Source organism: Colossoma macropomum, unplaced genomic scaffold, assembly GCF_904425465.1.
Source record: "Colossoma macropomum unplaced genomic scaffold, Colossoma_macropomum, whole genome shotgun sequence".
In the NCBI taxonomy this organism is placed as follows: Eukaryota; Metazoa; Chordata; class Actinopteri; order Characiformes; family Serrasalmidae; genus Colossoma; species Colossoma macropomum.
Window position 1 is genome coordinate 21,287,553 of NW_023494788.1, and position 25,436 is coordinate 21,312,988.

At 39.5% G+C, this 25,436-nt stretch overlaps 2 protein-coding genes across 2 annotated transcripts; both read right to left on the reverse strand.

Moving 5' to 3' along the window:
* Nucleotides 1–640: 640 nt before the first annotated feature.
* tmem33 (transmembrane protein 33) lies at nt 641–4,706 on the reverse strand. Its single transcript, XM_036568798.1, has 8 exons — nt 4,601–4,706; nt 3,404–3,476; nt 3,116–3,210; nt 2,764–2,951; nt 2,543–2,610; nt 2,259–2,392; nt 1,814–1,897; nt 641–1,667 (listed from the first exon to the last, which is right to left on the reverse strand). The coding sequence occupies exons 2-8, from the start codon at nt 3,446–3,448 to the stop codon at nt 1,538–1,540; spliced, it is 744 nt and encodes a 247-aa protein (XP_036424691.1). The 5' UTR covers nt 3,449–3,476; nt 4,601–4,706; the 3' UTR covers nt 641–1,537.
* Nucleotides 4,707–21,158: 16,452 nt separating this feature from the next.
* Nucleotides 21,159–25,207, reverse strand: cryba1l1 (crystallin, beta A1, like 1). Its single transcript, XM_036567859.1, has 5 exons — nt 25,133–25,207; nt 24,763–24,881; nt 22,972–23,113; nt 22,093–22,235; nt 21,159–21,306 (listed from the first exon to the last, which is right to left on the reverse strand). The coding sequence occupies exons 1-5, from the start codon at nt 25,205–25,207 to the stop codon at nt 21,159–21,161; spliced, it is 627 nt and encodes a 208-aa protein (XP_036423752.1).
* Nucleotides 25,208–25,436: the final 229 nt, after the last annotated feature.

The following is a 25,436-nucleotide window of genomic DNA, read 5'->3' on the forward strand; positions in this document are numbered from 1 at the left end:
AGATTGACTTGATTGTGGTTCTAGTGGTGCACATTACACTTAAATACATGAAGAAATGCAAATTGGCACAAATTTCTAAATGTTGGTCAGCCAAAAAATTGTGAATTAGAGCTGTGATTTTAGCTAACAATGGAAGCATATACTGCCAGTTAGGATCTTTTGAATGGTATGAGAATAACACTTGCCATAAACCCTGAATAATCTCAAATAGACTTGTGGTTTCTGCACACTACATAGCACTTGTCTATACTTATGTTTTCAGTGTCAATCTAAGCTCTGCTCAACTGTTTCATTAACACTTGAATTCCTACTGGGATATGTCCACACTGTGGCTCTTCTAGTGCAACAGCCAGCCCATTGAAATGTTTACACTTGCAATTTATGCAGTTTATTGAGTGTGGTCACTTAGTTTAGGAATCAAACTGGAATGGAAAGTATGCAGGGATTTTCATTGAAAGTGTTTCTTTTAATGGTTGTAAAGTTCAATACACTTCATAGCTTAAAGCTGCCTCTGTACACAAATGTTACCCTAGATCTTTCCCTTATTTCTGCATACAACTATAGGCAAATAGTTGCTTCTAGCAATGACATTTTTGTGACATACTAAAAATAATGTAAGGTACAATACACAACTTATTTCAATTAAATTACATTTATTGAATTAATTCACATACACAAACATGGTAGTTAAGAGAGAAAATAACATGAGCAAGGAGAGAGCCAAATTCTTTTTATTAGGAACAAAACTTAAAAATGCACTTTGAACAAATTACATTCAAGGCAAGCAATATTCTACTAAAGGTCAGCAGGTTTGGTGGTAAATAGTTAATCACCTTTAAACACTTAAAGATGGTCCATTAATTTGGGGGGTGAAAAGATCTAAACAAGTGATAATTATGCATTGTTCCTCTCCATCTTGATCTAATCTTTTAAAATGAAATACAATAGGTTACCATTTAGATTTTGAGGTAATCCGGCTCAAGACAAACATACTATACAATCATAAAAATGGTTCATTGAAACAAACTGAAATACATGTATAATGAGACAATCTCTTTCCCTGCATGGGGACATCTAATAAACAATATCTACTCAGCAATTATTTACTCTAAGTTAAGCTTAAATATTTTCATTCAACCCCATAAGAAAAACATACATACATAGTAGCCGTTTATAAATAATCTTTCAAAAGCACTAACCAAAGAGCAGTGCTGACTTTAGCATGCACTGAGTGCAACAGCAAGTCTTCTAGTGTGATGTGTCTGCTCTTTCTTTCCTCCGTGTCTTAGATTCACTCTTATTAGTGGAGTCTTTCCAAAAATAGTAACTGCATTCCATGCAGAAGAAGACAATCGCAGGGGATCCACCTCTGACTTTTCAGAGACTTTGTCAGCCTGCTTCTATCTTGGAGCAACTCCCTCCTACCTGCTCATTTTGTAGGAGCTTGTATTTGTATGTATCTGTGTGTGCATGTATGTATGAGTGTTTGTATATACACCAGTGTGTGACTGTGGGTGCTGATACAGAAACAGGGTGGTTAGACTCCCGTCGGGGCCAGGCGGCTAATTAAGGCAATGCTGTTGAGGCACATTCTTCTGAAGAAGGCAGGGCAGGCAGGCTTCATCACAAAATGCTCTAACAAAATCCTCAACTCTGTGAACAGGGTCCTGACAAAAAAAGACCACAAACATATGATGCCGCTATGTAATTATGGCATTCATAAATGATATTGTAATTTCAATATGCCAGCTCTCTAATTTCCTGGGCCACAAAACATTGAATGAATATGTGAGCAAGAAAAGGGAACACTTACCGACAGTAGGGATTTCGTCTGGAGGAGTAACGCAAAGTGAGGAACCGGTAGTAAATGAAAGGCTGCAGCAGACTGCCCTGTCCACTGTAGAGATCAAACAGAGGTCATTCATAAGATCATACTAAAATGCATGCAACTGATCTGTGGGTGTCAAAAAGATTACAAATATAACTAACTAGGTCAACAGGAACAAGAGTTCCCACAAAAACGTCACACATAGTTTGTTAACATGCACCAAATTTTAATGGTTAACTATTTAACTGTTTATGTTTAACAAAAGCTTAACTGATTTCAGTGCTAAAGGCAACACATGGCTGTTTATTTGAAAGGGTTCAACCCTTTCAAAATATCATGCTCATTTTTTCTGTGTGTATATCTGAGTGAATGTTTCAGACATAGCAGACATCAGTGCTATAAGCAAGACAAATGTATATCTTATCTCTACCTGAAGAGCATGAAGACAGTGGCTGGCATCAGGAAAATCTCATTGCAGGCAATGAACTTGAGGATGTTCTGCTGATTGGCTGTGAGCTTGTTCAGGAAGTTCCTCACAAACAGAAGACTGTTTGGCCCCATTGTCTGAAGAAAAAAAAAATATACATATATAAAAAAATTATGACATCATGCTGATCATTTTCCACAGATCTATTTCCATAATACCAGTGTACATGTTACAGTACTAAGATCAAAAGCTCTTTTGTAGGGTAAGTGATGATTAAAGACACTTACATCAAGAACCTTCTTAGTGTAAGCTGTGGCATGAAGCAGAGAGAAGAGGAACACAGGGAATATGCTCACTGAAAACTTTAGTTAAGGACAGACTTTTCACACAGACTCATGATTCACAGATATTTCACAACAATTTCACAATTTACTTCTCTCTACTGCTAGAGCCTATAAAAGTGTCTTTTCCAGTGGAAGGCAGTCGAGGTGTAGTCAAAAAAGGATACTGGTAATGGGGTAGGAGTTGACTAGGATGAGTGAGTAGAGGAGGTAATGGCAGCTGTCTTCCTGCAAAGCCTGGGCCAGAAATGCTCGGCTTAGCTGGAAACGAGGCAACCTTTGGTGCAGGCGCAGAGCGCTGGTCAAAGCGTTGGCCAAGAGTGCCCTCTGGTAGAAATTTGCAGCTGCTAAGGGACTGCAAGAAACATGAGGAGTAACTTAGCAAGCTTTCAACTTTTACAAACTGTATGATTAGTTCAATATTGGGTGAGGTAATCATGCCTTAGTGCTCCTGCCTCAACATTCTCATAATATGTTAGATGTTATTTAGTAAGATGATGTTCAGATATGATTACTAACCCAAGCAGAGGAAGAATAAACATGATGGAGCAGTAGACTGTAAAGAGCCGCGAGAGCCACATTGCTGTCTCCAGTTTGTTACTCAATAAAAATTGCTGTAAGACAAAAAAAACTCAACGTTAATATTGCATTCTTGGAAAGAGACCATTTTGGATTTGTTCCGAGCTGGAAAAGTATCACTAGGCTTTTTAATTTGATAATCAGGATTTTGAATAATCAAAGACTTGTTCACTACTTCCAAGGATCAAGATGAGCAAAAATTTAAGTCCAGACAAGTGTGCCACTTACCGCAGGCCCGGTTTGCGGCGGCGTCCGCTGCTCTGTGTCAGCCATCTTTCAGAAAACAATTTTGATCTTCACTCTAAAAAAAATTAAAAAAAACATGACAAAACAAAAATATTAAATCCAGTCCTGGCCAAGGAATTCACAAATAGGTGAAGTGACACAAAGGGGATAAACTTGCATGATGTTAAAAAATCTACCAATGTAATCTGCTGTCAGTTTACTGAAATTATATATTTTGTACTTCTATACATCAGAACAACAGCTATTTTTGGCCATTGGTTTCTGATCCAGTTTTCACAGCAAATGAATTGTTTCAATCTGAGACTTTGCAGTGGGACTTTCAGCTGAACAGGTCTTAAGCTGTTTCAGAAAAGTTATAACTTTAGAGACTAGTCAGTGAAATTTATGTTGGTAGTAAACAGAACAGCTCACCCACACTAACAGTCGTACAACAGCCAATGGCTAAACACAAAACTGTGAGCAAACGTCTGGCTACTGAACTGGCAGCTCGTCTGACGAGGATTCCTATTCGCCAGCTTATTGTATTTATTTTCCCGTTCCACCTTAAATAGTGTAGTACGCTCCATTTAAGGTGGAACGGGGAAATTAAACAAGAAGCTGGCTAATAGGAAGCTGACTTCAGCTTCGTGCTTATTCTTTAGTCTTCGGTTTCTCTGCCCATTAAACAGATGATACAACTAAATGAGAATTTGCTCAGTACACATAAAAATGAAATATACCGCCAAATTAAAATTAAATATTTTTTACACCTATATGTTTCAGATAACGGCGTTAAGTTAAGCTCAGAAGCTAACAAAGATGATAGTGTATCTAGCTAGTGTGACCGGCAGGTTAGCAGCGCTGGCTAACGTTAGCTAACTTAACTTCGTTTTCTGAGAGGCTTGAGACTCTAAACCACAAATGTATATTTCCGCTGTATATATTCCATCTTTAACATTAAGGAAGCTCAACAATACTCACTTATTTGGCCCCAAAGCCAATAAACAAACAAAAAAGTCAGAGGCAGGTGGCCGGTGATAATGGAACCATCTAGAAAGAAGCAATTGTGCTAACGCTAACCACCCAACTGCTGACACAGTAGCTAACCGTTAACCAAGCATTCTCAACGGCACAAAACGCAGGAAGCAAATGAGACTTAAATGGCCGAGCTTTGTAAGAAATACGCGTTTTTATCAATACCTGTGGTGTTTTCTTGATGGTCTTTGCCGGTCAGAGATTTCAGTCGAGTCCAGTGCTGCTAACGAGTCTGATCAGCTGACCTTGCAGCTTCTTCTTTTTCTTGTTTGCTAATGGTGGCAGATCACTCTGAGGAGCATTACTGCTTCCTACTGGAAATGCATTCAATTACACTGTATATCTGCACTGTATATGACCAAAAAGACCCATTCAGCTGCTTTAAAGTGCTCCCTCTGCTGATCCACAGGGGCGGATTTAGTGATTTTGGGGCCCGAGGTGAAAGACAGAAAAGGGGGCCACTGGATTCTCAGTGAAATTAGCAGTCAAGCTCTGGGCGCCTGACTGGTGCAGCTGTCTAACCTGCAAGAAATGCTATCATGGAAAGAGAAATAATCTACGGAGCCCCACTGGTGATGTCCTGTATAAATAAAAATAATGCGTGGCCATGACTTAGTAAAACGCCTTACTAAGTCATGGCCACGACTTAATCATCTCATTCCCACGCCTTACTAAGTTGTGGCCACGCATTAGGATCTCGTTTCCACACCTTAATAAGGCGTTAATAAGGCAACGCATTATTTTTATTTATACAGGATGTCACCGGCGGGGCTCTGTAATAATCTTAAATCTAGTCGATATGTCTAATATTTCTCAGTTTGAGATTGTTGTAGGAATATTATAAGATTATGTAATGTATTTCTTCACATTTTTTAGTAGAGTTACTTTTTAAAAATTATTTTATAAAGTGAAATTACTTCACTACTATAATATCTGACAATTTTGCTTGTAATGCCCTCCTCACTATTTTTGCATTTCCCTGATTTACTTGTGTCGCTTTATTTGATTTTTCCCTCTCACACTGAAGGACCTCCTGTCCACAATGTAGATTACCGCTTTGTTCATACCAGCCTGTCTTCGTCATGTAACAACATTATAAACGTCCATTCATCCATTATAGTCATGACCATGCACTGAAATCACTGAAAATAATTGGGCTATTTAACATCAATATTTTAATGGGGCTGTAGGCGGCTGCCTACTTTCCACCCCCGCTGATACAAGGGTTCAGTTGCGCAGACAGCTTGTATAATCTCCATAGAAAAACATTGTCAATAGAATGGGACACTCTGGACCAGTCACACCATGGCCAGTGTCAAGTGTCGGCTAGAGCAGTGTAAAGCCCCTCATCACTGGAACTGTGTGCTCTGGAGTGATGGAGCTCCATCCTATACCTCTGGGATGAGTTGGAGTGATCCAGAACTAGTCATTGAACATTGAACCTGACCTCTCTAGTTGAACATCCCAGACTACTAGTTAGTATACAAACACTATATAAATATGTGCCATACACACAGTGTGCAAATGTAAATGCATTAACAATAAATAAATACAAAAAATATGCAGTAATGCATTGAAATAGCCAGTGTAAACAGGTGTGCCTTAGTAATATTGTGCCATATGTGTAATTGTGCAGTGTGAGGAAGCATCTGACCCAGATGTGACCCCCTAGGTATAGTGCCCTCCCAGAAGAGTAGAGACTGTAGTTGCAGCAAAACTACCTATTAATACCAGGAACTATCAATCCTCACCAGTGAGGCCTGACCAGAGATCAGAGTTCTTATTCTGGGGCGCATAACACACTTTGGAGTGGCTGCTCCAGGGAGTCATTCTGTTGGCAATGATGTGTTCAGGTAATGAGTTAAAAGATGTGTTCGGGTAGTTTTGGATATAAACTGTAAAGGGCAATAAGTTCGTGTAAGTTCCTCAGTGGGCGCACCGCCATCTGCTGGAGCATCTGCGATATTACACAGGCTGCCATGAACTCGCAACAAAATTGAGTTTCTAAATCCACGTAAGTATGCATGTTTTCTAAATAAATAAATAAATAAATAGGCATGCTAACTGCATTTCTGCCGAAAAATAGTGTGCATCATTTACAACACTTTTAGAAATATTTTTAAAACATTCAAAAATACAACATATTTAATAAAGTAAAAAAAAATTATGTCAATATATTGTATTATTAACATTTTTTTCCCTGCATTACCTGGCTCGTCAAGCATACCATGTCCACCACGTCACACAAAATTAATAGCTTTTAAGTGGATTTTTTTGTGTGTGCAATAGAACTGAGATCAGAAGGTCTAATTTAATAACAGCTTTTTAGCTGCTCAACTTCTCAGCATTATGTGGCACTAAAAGATGATCACTGGGATTTTATGTATTTATTTATTTATTTATGGTTAAAAACAATATGTGCTTAACACTACTGAGAATCAAAATGTGATTTATCAACTCGAAAAAATAGGGAAAAAATCTTTATCTTTTCTGTGTTTTACCGACCCCGTGGATGACCCCGTGTGTGTGTTTATGTGAGGATGCTCCGACTCCGGCCAGGCAGCGCGAGACGCCTGTTGCTGCAGAGATGCACAGTCGCGGCAGAATCAGCCCAGCGGACAGAGAGAAAGCGGGGAAGGTCACTCTGTGTATGAATGGAGTAAAAAGTCACTTTTTTGCAGGGGTCACAGAAAAGCAGCAGAGGTGAGTGCAGTGACTTGATTAGTAAGCACACGTGCGAAACTTCCAGCTAGCTGGCAGGCTAAACTCTAACTACCCCGGGCTTTTAGGGACACTGATTAGCAAATTAGCTCGGGTGGTAATCACAGCCGCCTTAGTCTGATGACTGAAGGCGAAGTTTAGATTTGTGAAATATCTGAAATGGCCCCAAAAGTGTAATTCTCAAACTCAGAGTTGTGGAACAGGTAAACATTCACAAGTTGTGCTGAGTAGTGGGACTATCACAGCCTTCACTGACAGATTTCTGAGCTCGAGTCTGAAGCTGGCTTCCGATTCGCCAGCTTCTTTTTCGAATTTTCCCGGTCCACCTTAAATGGTGTAGCAGTTACATCCTGAGGCGTCTGGGGCCAGACAGTAACTGCTGCGCCAGTTAAGGTGGACCGGGAAAATTCGAATAGGAAGCCAAGTTCAGACTCGTTGAGTCCTTCTTAACTGATGTGGTGTTTATGTGTCTTATCAGAGATGCTGCAGTTCGAGACGTTGCTTTTGAAGCAGCTGCAGAGGCAGCAGAGCAGGGCAGAGTTTTGTGACGCTGTTCTACAGAGTCAAGGTGAGACCTGTGACTTACAGACTGACACAAAAGCCAGTTTCCAGCTTCCACCTCTTAGAACAGCTGAAATCAGTTGTCTCCTCAGGTGATTACTAAGGAGCGAAGGTCTGTCCTGTAGGGAAACTGCAAATGGGAGTGCTCTTATGTTCCCAAGGTCCAGGGTCCCAGAGCCCTGTGTTAAAAGAGAATTCCACAGATTTTTTAAAATGTCTGCATAATTCAGTGATTGAGATGTACGAAGAGATTCAGAGTGGTTGTGGTTCATTGTAGAGAAGCTTACTGACTTGATTTGTTTACGGTGCTGGTGATAGGAACCAGGGTTCCTGATGTCTACAGCACAAATATAGCCATTTTATTTACTGTCCAAAAACAACAGTGAACCTACATGAGTCTTCTCAGTTTTTAATATGTAATGTTGATGATTGTAAAATAGAGGTCAATCTGAAAAAAAAAAAGTTTTTTTTTGGGAACTATATTGTCTCACAACATCTTTCATGTGTCCATCTACTATGAATAGATTAAAAAATGGATTAAAATGTGTTTTAGGCCCAAACCTTATCACAAAACTACTGTAAAACAAGGTCTCAGACATCAGGCAGCTACATTGTGTTAATTTAATTAGGTAAATTACACAAAGCAGCAGTGTGATGCATCATCATGCGTAATCACTGCAGTTCTCTGTTTAGGCACTGAAGATATCTGTTTTTGTCAGCTTAGGATGCTGACCTTTCTGTTTTTTAAACTCTACTTAGAAAATGTGTATCTTTGTGCAACATCTGCTGTCTGTGATTGGAGGTAGTACTTGTAGAAGTATACAAAAACATAAAGTACAAAAAATACAGTCGATGGATATTTAATATACAGATGTTTGAATGCTCAGTGTATGAGGTAATTTTTATTTGTACTGTATTTGTAACCTAGATTTTTTTGTAGTGTTTGGTGTATTTGTTTAATAATTGTACATGTAATCACTTTGACTCTAAGATGTTTTAGATTCAGTGTTGCTCTAACAGCGCTTTTCCACAGAGAAATTAAAACCAGCATGGCACCATGCCCTACCACACTGTCCAGCAAAAAAACACTATTAGATGTATAATACATCTCACTTTATGCACTTTATACTCTCTCTCTCTCTCTCTCTCTCTCACACTCTCTCTCTCTCTCTCTCTCGTGCTCTTCCTCTTCTCCAGGTGTGTCAGTGCCAGTGCACAGTTGTGTGCTGTCTGCTTTCAGCCCCTGGCTTTGTGGAGCTCTGTCCTCTATGCCGGCACCGGTGGCTGGGCAGAGACGGCTAATTGAGCTCCAGCGAGTAAACGCCTGCACGCTGCTCAGCTTGGTCAGCCTGCTATACTCAGGTCAGATAGATGGGAACAGAAAGGATGTCCTGTCGGCAGCAGAGTTGCTCGGCATCGAGCTACCTCAAGAGCACAGTGAAGAGACACAGGAAGGCAGAAAGAGGAGAAGAGAAGAACAGCAGGACGAGAATAATCCACATGGAGCATTGGGTCAGAAAGATGAAAGTTTGGAAAGGAGTGGAAGAGAGAAGGAGAAGATAAGAGAGAGCGGCACACAGACAGAGCGTGAGAGAGATACTGATGAGCGAGAGACCCAGACAGATCATATATGCTCAAACCATCAGCAGAACTTCCATGTGATTGGCCATGCAGCGTGCTCCTCCATCAGCCGGGAACAAGGCCCTCATACCAGTGCACCTGCCCCAGCGATACTACAGGGAGCCCACATGCCTCCAGACAAGACGTCTTCCAGTTGTGATGCGCTGCCCGTGGCTCCTGAGACAGGAGTCTATCACATAGTGAGTGAGCCTGAGTGTGTATCCGAAGTCTGCTTATACCCCCCAGAGCCCTCATACCACCAACCCCCTATTCCTGTCACTCACCATCCTCCAGCTTCCAACAACACCTACTTGGAGATTGGACCCATGCAGTCAGGAGAAGGGTGTGTGTCCGGGGGTGGGGATGACGTTGTGGAGGGATTTGAGCAGTTTGAGGGAAATATCCCTGGTTTCATCAGCTTCTTCCTGGATCCCGCTCACTCTCAGAGCACAGGGAGAAGGGGGAGGGGCCGTCCGAGGGGGAGGGGAGGAGCTAGAGGAGAAAGACCAGCGAGGAAGCCTAGAGTTAGGTCTGGAGGCGAAGGGACAGTCAGAGGACGAGGGAGAGGGAGAGGGAGAGGAGGGAGGAGGCACACTGAAAGGTGGGGATGGGCACCAAGGCTGGCGTGGAGGGGGCAGGGCGGGGGTAGAGTTGGCAGGAAGCTGGACACCAGGCCAACAGGGAAACAACCAGTCAGACTGACCAGAAAACGCCGAGGCAGAGGGGCTTTGCTGGAGGTGGGAGAGAGGAGAGGCAGAGGGAGGCAGAGAGGCAGGAGAGGCACACATGCAGGCAGTGAGGGACAGGTAGGTTTGTCAGCACATTCCACAGATTTTAAAGGGCCCGCATCACCAGAAACAGAATGTTCCTTCCTTTTTTAAATAAAAGGGTGTGATATGTAAGTTTGAAAAAACTTCTGAAAGCTAAGCTGCAAAACTGTTTAGAATTCATCATGTTTGTGAGGCATACCAATGTGCATGTTTACCAGGGTTCCCATAGATCCTTTTAAAAATCTTATAAAGTCTTAAATTAGGTATTGAAAGTTTCAGGTCATAAAATGTTTGAAAATGTCTCATTTTGTACTCGGTATTAAATTTTGGGATGTCCAGGCATATTTTAACTGATCAAGTATCAGCAAAAATAAGCTCCAGTTCTGATTATTCCACTGTTGTAGAGGCGCCATAAACCGACATTATTTCACAACCTACGGCAGTGAAGAGTGTTTTCAGAAAGAACAGAACGCTTTAGATGTCTGCAGTGTTGAACAGCTTCAAAGAGCAAGCTGTGTAATATCTGAAGAACCAGTGTTTTCACTGTGTATAAACTACCCACCTTTTATCTAAAGATGGTCATGTGAAATGTGAGTTCGTGGTATGTTTACTGCAGCGAACTGTGAGCAACATAACACCAAAACCATGTACTAAACACACTCACGATGTGTTTCCCTCACAAGTCGTGACCAGTTAAAAACGAAACCATCACAGATGTTGCTGTTTCTTGTTTAAAACTGCGATTAGCAGAAATGTTAGTCCATTCAGAGCAGACAGAAAGGAGCAGCTACTGCACATGCATTAGAGCAGCATGAAATTAGTGTATTGACCACCCTGTACGATGGTTGTTTTACATACATAAACTCCAGATTAAAACTGGTAGAGAAATCACCAAATCAAGCAATCAAATTTGATCGTAAGCCACTGATATTATGGATATTTTGAAGAAGCAAACTATAAACAAAACACATCAGTGCAGAATGTTACATTTTGCATGCATTAAATTGAACTGATTTTGCTGTAATATTATTTGGCAAAGTGCCATAATCTTTCCTAAATTGTGCAGCTATATTATCTGTAAAAAAACTTATATTTTGGTGTTGGCAGATACTCAATATTAAAGGACTCGGATCATAAGGAGGGGGGGATACCTGATTTATAATTAAATAATATTAAATAATAATTCAAATTATTCCCAACAACATCAATAATATCAGCAGTGACAGTAAAAGTAGAAACAATAACAATGATAATACTAATAACTTTGCACACAGCATTCCTTCTACTAAAGTGTATTTTGATATGAACAAATTGTGACTATACGTTCCATTTAAAGACTTTTGTATTAGTACTGATACAGAAAATAACTTCCTCCCTAAAAATACACAACATCGCTTACTCAGTACAGTAGAAGCTCAGGTACTGCAGTTTTTTTAGTTATTTAATTTTACATTTTATTCTTTTCAATTGGTGTCATTTTAACACTGTATAGGTATTTAACCCCGGGCCAGTAGAGGGATGCAGAGCGCATATTGCTCGACCCAAAACTCCAACTATAAGAACAACCACTGGCTCATGACCGGCGAAATACTTTTGATTTATCATCTTAACATCGAAACATCTGCAGGAATTAGGCTTGAATTAGTGCCTTATGTAAATTATATGTATATGATGCTAATTAGGGCATCTCCATTGCAAATGATATGTGAATAAGGCACTTGTGCACTGATGTTTGTTTCCACGTGCTGAATTTTGCCCAAGTCATTGCTTGTTTTGTCCTACAACGTCTTCCTATTTCAGAAATGGACAGTCAAGTCTGTGCTCGTTACTGCACAACTTATAAATAACGAAGGCCATTGTGTATATTAAACAAATTCTGAATAGTCCAGCAACGAAAAATATCCAGCTCAGAATGGTCTAAAGAGCAGTACTGTGGTGTAAACTGACCACTAATGAAGGGCAAGAGGACGGCAGAGCTGATGGAGGAAAACGCGCTGAAAAGACAGTGTAACGACTACATGCATGTTTTTTTTAACCAATACGTTTGAATAAAATAGGTTAACACACGTGTGGCATTATTATGGAATGGAAGTAGTGTTGTTTTTGTTATGCTGTGGTCTTTAAAAGGTATTAAAAAGCATTTAATTAGATGTTTGGTAAATTGTGCTGTAACCCTGATTTAAATTTCGGGCCTATTAGTTGTATCATGCCCATTGATAAGGAGCGTCGTTGCTGCAGACAGTCTTGAGAGGAAAATATAGTGGAAAACAATTAAACGTTGTGCTGTTCCTGACTGTTGAAGAAAAATGTATTAGGGTGTCTTCCAGAGGATCCAGATATCCAAAAAGAGTTTCTGAAGTTTATTAGGGACACTGTTGTTATCCAGTTTATAACTTCTTCTTTTTCTTTTTCTTATATTTTGTCCGCTAACACGTCCCACAGTTTTCAAGATATCGACACTGTTCCAACTCCAAAATGTTCGATCTGATCGGAGATGGTGTGCTTGTACAAGCTTTTTGATCTGATGTACAGTTTTTGTACAGTCTTTTCATTTAATTTAAATTTTTTTCCCATAGGAATGTGTGTGGTGCAAAAGTGGCATGCCCTTCTACTGTATATCTGACCAAAAGTCACTGTTTTGAGTTTACAATTTAAGGGCAGGCCCCTGAGCACAAATTCAGTGTTTTTCTGATTCACAATCATCTATTTGTAATTTTTTTCATCCCTCATTTCTCCCATACACTCCTGTTCATTTTTCCCTCCTTCACAATCCCTATTATTTCTTTTGCCAGACAGCCACCAAACTACATGTGCTCACTCAGGGCAGGTCCATCAGCAGCAATACTGACCCACACTCATCAGCAGCAATACTGACCCACACTCATCTATGTGTCGTTTTTCCATCCCTCGTTCCTCCCATGCACTCCTATTCATTTTGGCGCCAACTCGAGCCCTAATCTTTCTTTTGCCCGACAGCCACCACTACATGTGCTCATTTAGGGAAGGTCCTCAAGTTCTAATCCACAGCCCTACTAACCCACACTCCTCTATGTCTCCTTTTTTCATCCCTCGTTCTGCTTATGCACTCCCATTCATTTTTGCCCTCACACAAGCTCTAACCTTTCCTTTGCCTGACAGACATGAAACTACATGTACTCACTAAGGGCAGGTCTCCAAGTTCTAATGAACAGCCATACTGACCCACACGGCTCTATGTGTCATTTTATCATCCCTCGTTACTCCGATAGACTCCCTTTCATTTTTAACAACAAGTAGCAACCACTTGGCAACCCCTTAACAACCACTCATGCCATAGCAACTGCCTAGAAACACCTTCACAACCGCCTGGCAGCAAGCTTCAGCTGCGCAATTACTCTGAATTTTCTTCAGGAAAAACCTATTCTTGTTTGTTTCTGATGTCCTTGAGGATTTCAAAACAGAGGTTATTTACATAAATCAGTCTTAAAGGCAAGGTAATTCACATTTTGAATGTAAACTGTAAATGTAAATATCCATTCTGACTTTTTGCTGGTACATAAACTACACAGTTGTCATAAGTAGGAAAAATTAATTGCAAGAAAAATATAAAAGAGTAAATCGTGAGTGTGTTAACAAGCCCTTCCTGTTGACGTCGATGCATGCAGCAAGAAAAAATAAAATGTACCACCAATGTATTCAAGCCCTTAAATACACTGGTAGTATATACACGTCCAGAGGTTTATAGACACCTGATCATCCAATGTTTCTTCCAAAATTAAGGGTATTAATAGGGAGTTTGTCCCCCTTTGCTGCAGTAACCGCCTCTAGTCTTCTGATAAAACTTAGTAGTAGATGTTAGAAAATTGCTGTGTGGATTTCATTGCATTCAGCCACAGGAGCGTTAGTGACGTCGGATTCTGATTTTGGATCGTGAGTTCTGGGTCACAAATGCCACTCCAAAACTGCTACACAGCCCAATGCTGAGGAGATTTATACCCCTTTAGCTCACGTTCGGCTTTGCACATGATGACCAGCACAATCAATTCTATTAGCAGTGCTTTGCTATGAAGATTATATGAACTGTTTGAGCGCAGTTAAAATACCTGTGTCTGCAATGGCAGCACCTTAAAGTAGATGCATTCAGTAATTCGAAGGGGTGTCTGGAGACTTTTGGACATTTATCTTCCTTATTGCTTGGTATTTCTTGATTTTATTTGTGCACAACTAATACACACTTTTAACTGACCTGTCTCTCTTCTCTCAGGATGGTCCTCCATGTTTGAGCAGCCAAAGAGGTCATCCTCGTGTATGCCCTTTACCACTTCCTCCTTGTTCCTCCAGTTTCTGTCAAAATACCGTGGGCACTCCCGACCCTCCTCTGTTGCACACTGTTTCCCTCCCGCCAGCTCCGCGGACGTCCACCCAACCCATGGACTTGTTTCTGGATGACATCATGGTTGGACTCAATTTTCTACCTCCCGTTCATACAGAAAATCAAACCAACCAACATGGATTTATGAACACCACGACTCCCAGCGCTCCTTCTGTTTCTAAGACAACATATTCCAGCATGCATTCCTCAGTGAAGCCCGCAGGTGTGTCTCAACAGCAGCCAGAAGGAGAGCTTTGTGATATTCTCGATCACTTTCTGAACACATTTGAGCAACATGTCGGTGGGTGTGATTTAGACGTAGCGGAGATGCCAAATAACCAATCACATCATTACATAGCAGCCAGGAGTGTGGACGGAGCTCAGGTCAATAGAGACCTCGGCACCGAGACGTGGAGTAATGTACATACACAGCTAAACCCACACTCCATTCATTGTCATGCACCACATGCAAATGTTTCCTCACACTGCATGCATGCTTCAAGCACATTCACCTCCAGCGCTCAACCTCAGGCAATCAGGTCATCTCCTGCTGACACGTCAGTCGGCCAAACACAACTACAACTCTCAACGGCTCTGAGACAGCTGAACTCATCTAGTTCCAGAGGGTCTGAGAGCAAGTTGGAGAACAATGAGAAGGAGCCTGAAACTCAAAGGGTGACCAGAAGCCAAAGCATGAAGAGAAAGCTAGGAACAAACTTAAGTAGCCTCCAGACATCATCTCCAGTAAAGAAGCGCAGAAGAAAACGAAGCAGTGACACTGAAAGACCACAAGTCAGACGCCTTCACAGACAACGAAAATGTGTCCGATGCACAGTTGACATGTGCATAAGTGAAGAAGGTTCGATAAGTAAGGCTGGAGTGGGCAAAAGCAAAACCACACAGACATGGTCAACCAAAAGCACAAAACGCACAACCAGCAAAGAAAGGCCCTTGGAGACGATCGCAGAAGAAAAAAGACACAGAGCGAATGATCTTACAGAAGGAAGCAATGTACAGAAAGAGCTTGTATCTGCAAGTTCCTGGACCAGCCGGTCACCGGTAAAGAAAACAGTCCGTGGAGCCTATGTTGAGATGGCATCCTCAGCTTTTGAGAAGATGAGAATGCTCCTGGAGAAGCAAAGACAAAGAAAGGAAGAACACTTGAGAACAGAGAAAAGCATGAGAACAGGCAACAAGGATGACATTATAGGAACCATGGAAGTTCAGGAAAGTGTATCTGGAGCTAAAGAAGGACTCCCACCTGAAAACACTTTACATGATTTGGAAAACAGCAGAGCAGAGAAAAAGGGGGGAAGCACTGTGGTAGCAGAAGATGAACATAGAACAGGCTTCAGTACCTCAGTCTCTGCATTGACAAGTGCAGAACTGGGATGCAGGCAGGGAAATGAGGAAAGCATGACCACTGGAATGGAGCAAATGATGACCAGTGAATGTAAAACACCGTCCCAAATGGATCTGCTTCCAGATGCAGGTAGAAGGTCAAATGAATGCCTCATACAAAGATTTGCCACTTTATTTGGTACAGATACAAATTGGGTACAAATTAGGTAAATAAATTGTATATTCAAGCAAGTCATACATCACCTGACTGCGGCATGTGGTATACATCAGGCGGTCCAGCATTTCAGGCAAAAGTTAGTGTTCAGTTGAGCATTGGAGTGGTCAAAACATGGCCTTAGAGACTTGAATGTGGCAAAATAGGCCAGTGGGTGTGGGCAGTATCTAAAAATAATTATCACAGTATTTTCTTGTTAAAAATTTGGGATTATCGATTACATTCCCCTCACAACTCCCTGCAAAAACACATACAAGGTAGGGCTGTGTGGTAAAAAAATATTATAACGCAGTACTTCAAGACATTCATTCTGCACAATATGCATCACAATACTTCGTTTTTATTTTTTATTTTTAGTTAATTTTTTATTCAGTGTTTTACAAACTGCACTGAACTAAACCCAAATAACAGGCTTAATTATGCTGTTGGTCAGTGTTCTTTAAGTACAGATGATGGTCACGATATGCTCAGAAAAATGTGTTGTGACATAATATTTTGTTGTTAATTTGATAAATTATCAAATTGCCCACATCTAACACATGGTGCAGCAACAAACCAAAAAAGTTATTTCTAAACTTTATTTTCACTGTAATGCAGATCAAACAATACAAACACACTATATTTAATGTTTTGCCTTATGAATGTTATTGTATTTTTTTAAATATATGTTTTTTGTAAATTTGATGCCTGCAATACATTCCAAAAAGGTTAGGACCTGAAAGGTTTCCTTTTAGCCTTTTTAACAACACTAATTTTTTTTTGCCATACTTCCATTGTACAACTCTTCAGCTGTATAACTCTACAGGGACCTTCATTGTGTTATTTTACGCTTCATGATGTGGCACGTTTTTAAAAGTCTAGACTGAAGACAGTCCAGTCTAACCCTCATACTTTCTTGTCTAGAAGGCAGCAGATGTTGTTTATGTTTTTGCACCGTTATTGGTGCCTTTGAAGATGTGCCTTGGGCAGTAATATGCCCCACACTATGACAAATCTTTGAAATTTATGCTGGCTTGGCTTTTTTCTACTTTGGCTCAGAGGACATTACAGCCATTATTTCCATAAACAATCTCAGATATTGACTTGTGTGCCTCTGTCTATTTCAAATGAGCTCGAGCCCAGAGAAGGTGGCAGCACACAGTAGCTCACTGGCACAAATTAATTTTGCACATATGACCAAATCAGCAAGCACAAGCTTAATTTAGAATGACTGTTTTTGTTATTTTTATTGGTTTGCCTTTTTTTGCAGACCCTGTCAAATCAGCCCAAAAAAGAGAAGAAAGTGACTGCAACAACAACGAGCCTACGCTCAGCACTGCAGTATCATCCCAAACCACTTTTGATTCAAAACTCAAACTTCTCTTGCATTCACCCCCTGACCGTGAGCTCCTCCTCTCTCACTCGCCTGAGAAGGACATGCAAGTATCAGGCCAATGTTCAGAGGAGGAAGAGGAGGTGGATGTGTTGGAGGTGTCTAGCTCCGCCTCTGAGCCCATTGCTATGTCAACTGTCATCCTGGAGGCAGGGCTTAGCACAGGGGAAGAGGATGTGGAGGAGGACATAGATGTAGATGTGATTGGTTTGGAATCGGATTAGCCTCTCATTCTCGCTATGCTGGTAAGCTTTGTGTTAGTTGTACTGTACATGCATGCTATATATATATATATATATATATATATATATATATATATATATATATATATATATATATATATATATATATATAATTATATCATAAGGGTATATAAATCAAGGGTAAGAGGGAGTTTGTTACCCTGTTGTTACAGTAACAGCCTCTACTCTTCTGGGAAGGCTTTACATTAGATTTTGGAACATTGCTGTGAGGATTTGATTGCATTCAGCCAAAAGAGCATTAGTGAGGTCAGTTTTAGTATGGGATAGCAGGTAACACCTCTGCCCTCCACCCAGCAGACTGGGGACTGATTCCCTGACCAACACTATATGGTAGCAGTAAGCATTCCTGAGCAAGACTCCTGAAGCTGAATTAGCTTACCATTGGATGAACAAAGAAATATTTGTGGGTTACTAAAATTAACCTTAGTAAGGATGACTACAAAAGCAGCTGTTAAGAAAACTCAGAAATCCTAATGCATCATGTTGCCTTGAAATTTAGTTTTTTTGTTACAGTGATCAAATTATAAGATTCAAATGATAGGAAAATTCTGAAAAATTCAAGGAAGTTGTAATACACTGATGGTAATCCTGATTTCTCGCTAAAAAAGTTAAAAGGTCCCAGAAAAAAACCCTCACTGAAATTATTCTTAGTTCATAATATCATTTAACAATATTACTCACTTCAATTTTCAGCTGGTATGTGTTTATATGTAATAGAAAACCTTTCTCAGCTCTGTATGCAATGCACTCAATTTGTTTCCCACTGCTCTTTTTAGTAACATGCCTTTGGTCATACAACCGAAGCTGGACCTCACCAGTGCCTGGATAATGATTGGAGCTCTTGGAGAAGCGGATAGAATTAAGCCTCACCTTCTCTACATGTGAATCAGAATCTCCACTCCTGAGGTCAGAGGATCCACTTTGCAATATGTTTATGGCCACATGATTTGGGGTTTGTGTAAAGTCAGAGATGCTGACTCAGTGTCATGATTCCACCTTGTTTGCTGTTAAGAAGTAGCAGAATTAATATGGATAGTATGCAAGATGCTTATGGCTGTTTTAATTTTGGAAATTGAGAGAAGGAGAGGAGCCAGTTTCGTTTAGTGTAATATGCTTTAAATCAAGCTTTCTGTCTTACTGTTAGTGTTTGTTTCACTGCTGTTGATATGCCTATAATCCTAAGCCATGTTTTCTAATGTGTTCAGTAATTTACTCTTCCTCTATCAGAGTTTTTGTTGTGTTCAGAATTAAACAGTTGATTTGTAATTCTGCTATGTGTGTCTAATAGCGAACCAGTATATAAATCCATTTTTTCCATTTTATTTGTGTCATCTGCTCAGTTATAAGACCTATATTCAAAGGTAAATTGCTGTGTTTTCTCAACAAAAAAAAACAAACAAACATTATACAGGGTGATTCAAAAAGATTCATCCGATTTCAAAGCGCCATATTTTTACAACCGTGAGGCGCCTAGGAACCAATCACAATCCAATTGAAAGAGGGGGTCATAGAGTTTCTGACTGTCACCAGAAGACGGCTTCCTTCAGTCTGTGAGGAGATGGAGACCCCTGAGCAAAAAGCATTTTGCATTCTTCCCTTCAATAAGAGTGAATCCTTCATAACTGTGTAGTGTGCTTTTCGTTAGCAGTGACCCTCCAATAGCTCAGAGCATTCGTCGTTGGTTCCACAACACCGGATGATCTCCGAAATCGCACTGAAAGAGCCGTGAGTACAGTGACACCCACCATGCTCAATCGAGTATGGGGTGAATTTGACTATGGCGTTGATGTTGTCCGTACAGCTGGGGGAGGTTCATACTGAGCACTTGTAAAATTACATAATAAACTTTATGCTCACTTAAACCATTTAAAGTTTACTGCATTGAATCACACTGTATTTAACAATCTTATGCATGCTTCTAATTAAATTGGGGTGTAGAATGAGACAGAAGCTTTTAGAATCTCTAATATACCACTAATACACAGTATTAGTAGCCAGTATATTTAGATATTTAAGCTGATCCCAATTATTTTTACTCTTGTACCTGGTCTCTCAGGTGGAGGAACATGGGGAACTGAAGCTAGTACAACTAGCGAAATAATAGGCTAATAATATTTGATGCTAAACATTTAATTAACAAATATATTAACACAATTCAGAATTTACTCAGCTGAAGACTTGAGTTCAGTCTTTAGGAGGTATTTTTTTAGGGAGGAATCTTACTTTAGTTATATGTTCCACAAAAAGGACACTTTAAAGGGCCTATATCATATAAATTTCTCATTTTTTTAAATAAAGGAGGCACATAAAACTTCACAAATGTTATGAGTGGACTTAAAACAAAATACAAAAAATATGTAGCATTTGGGCCCTTTTAAAACATTGTAAAAACGTTTTAAGAAAAGCATAGCAATTTTTCTTTAATGCATATACATGGTAATCAAGGTGTATGCGAGTAAGTAATAGAGCTAGGTATAGTAAATTAGGGTGTTTTTATTTATAATTATATTATAAATAAATGAAATGTTTTATTTTATTTATAATACTATGTATCATATGCACCCATCAGCCATTAAAACCACTTCCTTGTAGTCCATCTGTTTTTCTCCATCCTTTGTTTGCCACCTTTCACCCTGTTCTTTTAATGGTCTGGACCCCCACAGGACCACCACAGAGCAGGTATTATTTGAGTGGTGGATCAACAAAGAGGTGGCTTTAATGTTGCGGCTGATTATGGCTCCTATAAACTCTGATTCCTGCTTTATTAAAATAATTATACAAGGGCTGTCTTTATATATTTTCTTTAAATTATTGGATTAATCTGTGTAATTAAACATTAGAATTAACTAATTTTGGTGAAGACAAAAATACAGACTTTCATTGTAGTTATCTTTACAGATATGAATTATTATTATTGAATTATTATTTTATTAGTAAAATATATTGAATTTACTATTTTATTATTTAGAATATAAAATAAATTTACTGTGATCTGTTTTTATTACACCTAACAGAATGTACAGCATTAAAACAGAATGTCATGAATCTGTGTGGGAACCAATCCTACTGTCCAGGTCTGAAAACGTATTTATTGTTTTTTTTTCATGCACAGACACAATAATTTGACACACTCGCTGAAGTGAACATGCGTTTATTATGCATTTATTGCTTCATGATACTTCATACCCCTCCTACACATCACACCTGAGCTGCTCCTGACCATTCGCCTCACCTTTTGGGGGGGCGTGGCCTTGCTAAGCTGAATGCGTGCTGGTTGGGTAGGAGCACCTCAAGGGGTGTGGCTTAGCACCTGACAAAAATCTGTGATCGACACCCATGTGTGGGACAGGATGGCTGTATAGCGTGTGGTTGCGTGTGGTGTTGGCGATTAAAAAGACACTGGTGAGGAAAAACAGTGTGTGTGAGATGAGTGTGTGAGTGCCGGGCGGCTGGGCGGTCCGTGGTGTGTCTCTCGTAGAGGCTGCCCTGTTAGTGCTGGATCCTACGGATGGACTGGATCTGAGGAGTCTGACTGTGGGAGCCCCAGTATCTCCAGTGCTGATAGTCTCCACTGTGCCTTTCACACTCCATGATGTACTGCCTGCCCCTGTAGCCTGGGAACTCATAACACACAAAACTGACATGCACACATAGAGAGAGAAAGAGAGTGATTACTGTTAGGGCTGGGTAGTATGATTGTTATCGTTATTGCAATAAATTAGGTCACTACTTTTTAAGCTGTGGTTTTCCTCTGAACACTGGACAACTGTATTTACAGTCATATGCAAAAGGTGAACAAATTTTTAAAAATGGCATTTTTCTGCTAATTTTCTGCCATTTCTATTTATTTTATTGAAAAAAATATAAAATGTAAAATATAAATGTGCCACAACTTTTGTTGACATATGGCATGTTTGTTGTACCAATGTGCTACATTCAACATATCAACATTAACTGCATTAAAATATACAGAAGTGTGTCCACTGTAGAGGGTGATTTTACGTATAAAGGTATTAAGAGAAAAGAGATTTGGCCAGTTATACAGAGTCCTGAATACAACAACCAGTGTGTAACTGTACAAACTGCCTAAGATCAAATAGCTGATTGGATAACAGCCTGTTATGACATCATATAATGGGCTCACAGCCAGTCAGCTACCTGTCGCTACTTATTTCATTTATTTATTTTTACCAATTTATTTATTGTTACCAGTCTATTTCTTCTTATGTAGTGTTTCAAATATCGAATATAAAAAAATCACAGTATTCAAGTAAGCTCTTCAAAGCCTTTTTAAAATTTTGCTGCAAACCTAAATATTGTGATCATCATAGATTTTATCTATCATGAAAGTGCCTTTAACTATCATGTTATATTTTTGCCATATCGCCCACTCTTTAATATGTGTGTCTTTGAGGATACTCACGCGCCACACTGCACATGCATGGAGCCCACTTCCATGCCGCACCAGCCCATGGCCTGCAGAGAGGGGTAGTCATCGCACAGCTCTGTACTGCGGCCCATGAAGTACTCCTTCTCGAAGATCATCATACGACTGCTCTGGTGAGCCTGAGGAGATAGGAGATGCTTTCAGGAGAGCATAGGCACATAGGCATTTGGTAAACAATTAGTTTTATTCTGATTTTTAGGAAATAATTAAATGCATTACGAAATGTCAATCAATAATTTCAAAAATACACAGGTTTTTGATTTTTTCATTTGTTTGAAACCATTGTTTTCAATTAAATAAAACTAATGTGGTAGATACATGTATAAAGTGACTAATGAAGGTTTTGTTCTAGAAGTTTCCAACAATTTGTAGGAGGCTGTAAAAATGACAAAATTTGCAATGATGAGCGAAGCTGCAGATGATTCCCATAATAACTGAAAATGCTGTATAGCATCAAAAATAAATTTATTTAAAACATTATATCCAGAATCCCTCATATTCGAAAGGTGGTGACCAAAACTCATTTACTATACTTCTCATTGTTCTCAGAATACTTTAAATTGTGAATATATATTTATAGATGGTCAGTCTACACTGTGTAAGCTGCTATTGAATAACGTTTATTAAAACGACAAGTGATTCTAAACTTTTGAAGTATAATGTATATATTACTGTTTATGATTATAATTAATTCTAACTTTGCAAAGTTGATGCAGTTGAATCAGCACCTTTAGAATGATGTATCATGATGCACCAATATGTTTTGCAACTCCAGTAAGAATGCTCCTGATGACTGTACACTGTTCAGATATATCTCATGTATATATAGAAACAGACAGAGACTGAAAAACTCACAGCACAGTAGATGGGCCTGAAGGACATGAATCTCTCCACATGGTAGGCCAGGTTTCCACAGTAAGAGTCCCAGTGGGGGTACTCTCCTCTCTCCAGGACAAACTGCTGCCCCTGGAAGTCATTGTGCTCATAACCCACCCAGCTGGGAAGAGCAAGAGGGGGTTAAACACTCAAATACACACATAATTAATAACAGTAGTAATAATAATAAAGGTGATGATGATGATAATGATAATAACAATATAAACAGTTATTATTTTTAGTTATTTATATAGAGTTTCATGTCAGTTGCAAAATCTCAAAGTGCTTTATGCAGGAATGCTAACAGGAATGCCTTTCTGGAGTTTATATATATATGTGGAGTTTATATATGGACCATTCTGCTGAATTAGTTCCCTTTGTTAACTGTGGTCCCACAGTAAAAATACCTATTTAAAAAACACAGTTAAGTATTTAGACCCCATGTTATTATGTTATGATCAATTTAAATCCAAGGCATTAATAAAGTAATAAGCTAAATATATACAAAATCATCATTTACAGAGTACTTTCTATTGGGAGGTGGCTGTCCCAAACCCTGACCCATTAATTTCAACTTACTTAAAATAATACTTAACATATTTAACATAATTTTTCAATGTGCTTTTTAAAAGATGTTACTGAAGTTGAAAAAATTTAGAACAATTTATCAGGAGTTTAATTTTTTAAATAAAAAAAACCTTATTCAAAAATGGTGTCCCATGTTTTTGTGTCACTCCTGAAACACAGAGTCTTAGTCCATAGGCAGGGCCTTATTTAGCCACGCCTCTGTATTTTAGAGCAGATAGAGAGACTGCATCCCTGTCCCTCATGGCCACATGGTAAGCAGTTAGATCCCATTGTTTTGAAGTAAACATGTCACAAAGTCTGAAAATCAGTGTGTAACGGTTAGAATTGTCACCACTGAACACGTTTTCTGCAGTTAAGTAAACTTGTGTTGAGAAATATTATAAAAATATTACAATTTTATGTGTGTACAGCTGTTCAAAGCCAGTGATATACTGGCTAGCATTTTTGAGTTCTGCAGGAACTTAGCTGAAATTGTCACTACTGAAACATTCAAAGTTTCAGTGGTGGTATTATTGTTTTGGTGGTGACAAAATGGAATGTTCAATCATTTGGGTCCTCAAAGCAAAAGCCCAAGTCAAATAAAGTTAAAAGTTAAAATTAAACTCACTTTGAACCAATTCAGAAAAATGATCCATATTAGAAAATGATCTTCCACCAGCTGAGCTGTAAGAGACCCTCTGAGATTTCAGTAGTCTTTCCTCAGCTGATTGAACTAGTCTGTATGGGCTGTAAAGCTTCAACAGATCAGAAAGATGTGCTAAGTGTAAACTGAATAAGACTGAGGTAAAGTGCTCAAACGTTTGAGCTGCTGCACTCTGAACTAGTTATGAACGCATAAACTAATCTCTCACCATATTGTAAGTATAGAATGTGTCTCATTTTGTAGGTTTCTCAAGTAATAAAACAGGATAATTTGACATTATGCTGTTTCCTTAGTTTTGTTTTGATTTACTGTAACCTTTTAGCTTTTTAACACAAAACATGAAGTGCTTTGAGATTTTATAACCAAAATGATTGAATAAAGATTATTATAAAAGGGAATTATTCTATTTAAAAAGCAGCACATTAAGTCTAAGTTTTCTCATTTTTTTAAGCTTGGGTGAATTAAAACATATTGAGTACACTATAACTGACCATTAATATCTGAACACTAACACACACACACACACAAGGTAGACTCACGCGCCACTCTCCACGCGGATGGAGCGGATGTTGTCGAAGCCGCACTGCTGGATGTTGCAGCACTCGGAGGTGAACTCCTGACACTTGCCCTGGAAGTGCTCCTGCTCGAACACGGTCACCTGAAACCCACCCAAAGCAGAGGTCAGAGGTGTCTGTGAGGTCAACAGAAGTCATGGGTTCCCAATCTCAGTCCTGGGGACCCCACAGTAGGCACATTTTTGTGCTTTCCCACACCCGAATCACCCTGTTGACTAATACACATTCCTTGTGTGCTAGGTCAGGTGTGAGAGTGGAGACTGGGGTCCTCAGGACTGAGATTTGGGAACCTCTGACATTAATGTTGCAGACTGACAGGCTCTTATGGGTTTACCTTCCAGAAGGGGGCCATTCCCATGCCAGAGTTCACCATGGGGTGCATCATGGCGGATCGGCTGAATCGATACATCTTTATTCCTGAGGATAGAGAAGGAGTGATAACACACAAAACTGTGAGCAAGAAACGCTTTGCTTGCTTTAGTTCAGACACACATGGCTGCACTGAGGTTAATGTGTATCTACAGTAATTATACTATTAAGTGAGATTCAATAAGACTAATTTTTTACAGTACTGCCACGTTTTTAAGGGTTATTTCACTGATTCTTGTTAATAATAAGTTTTAAAATCAGGTTTTAAA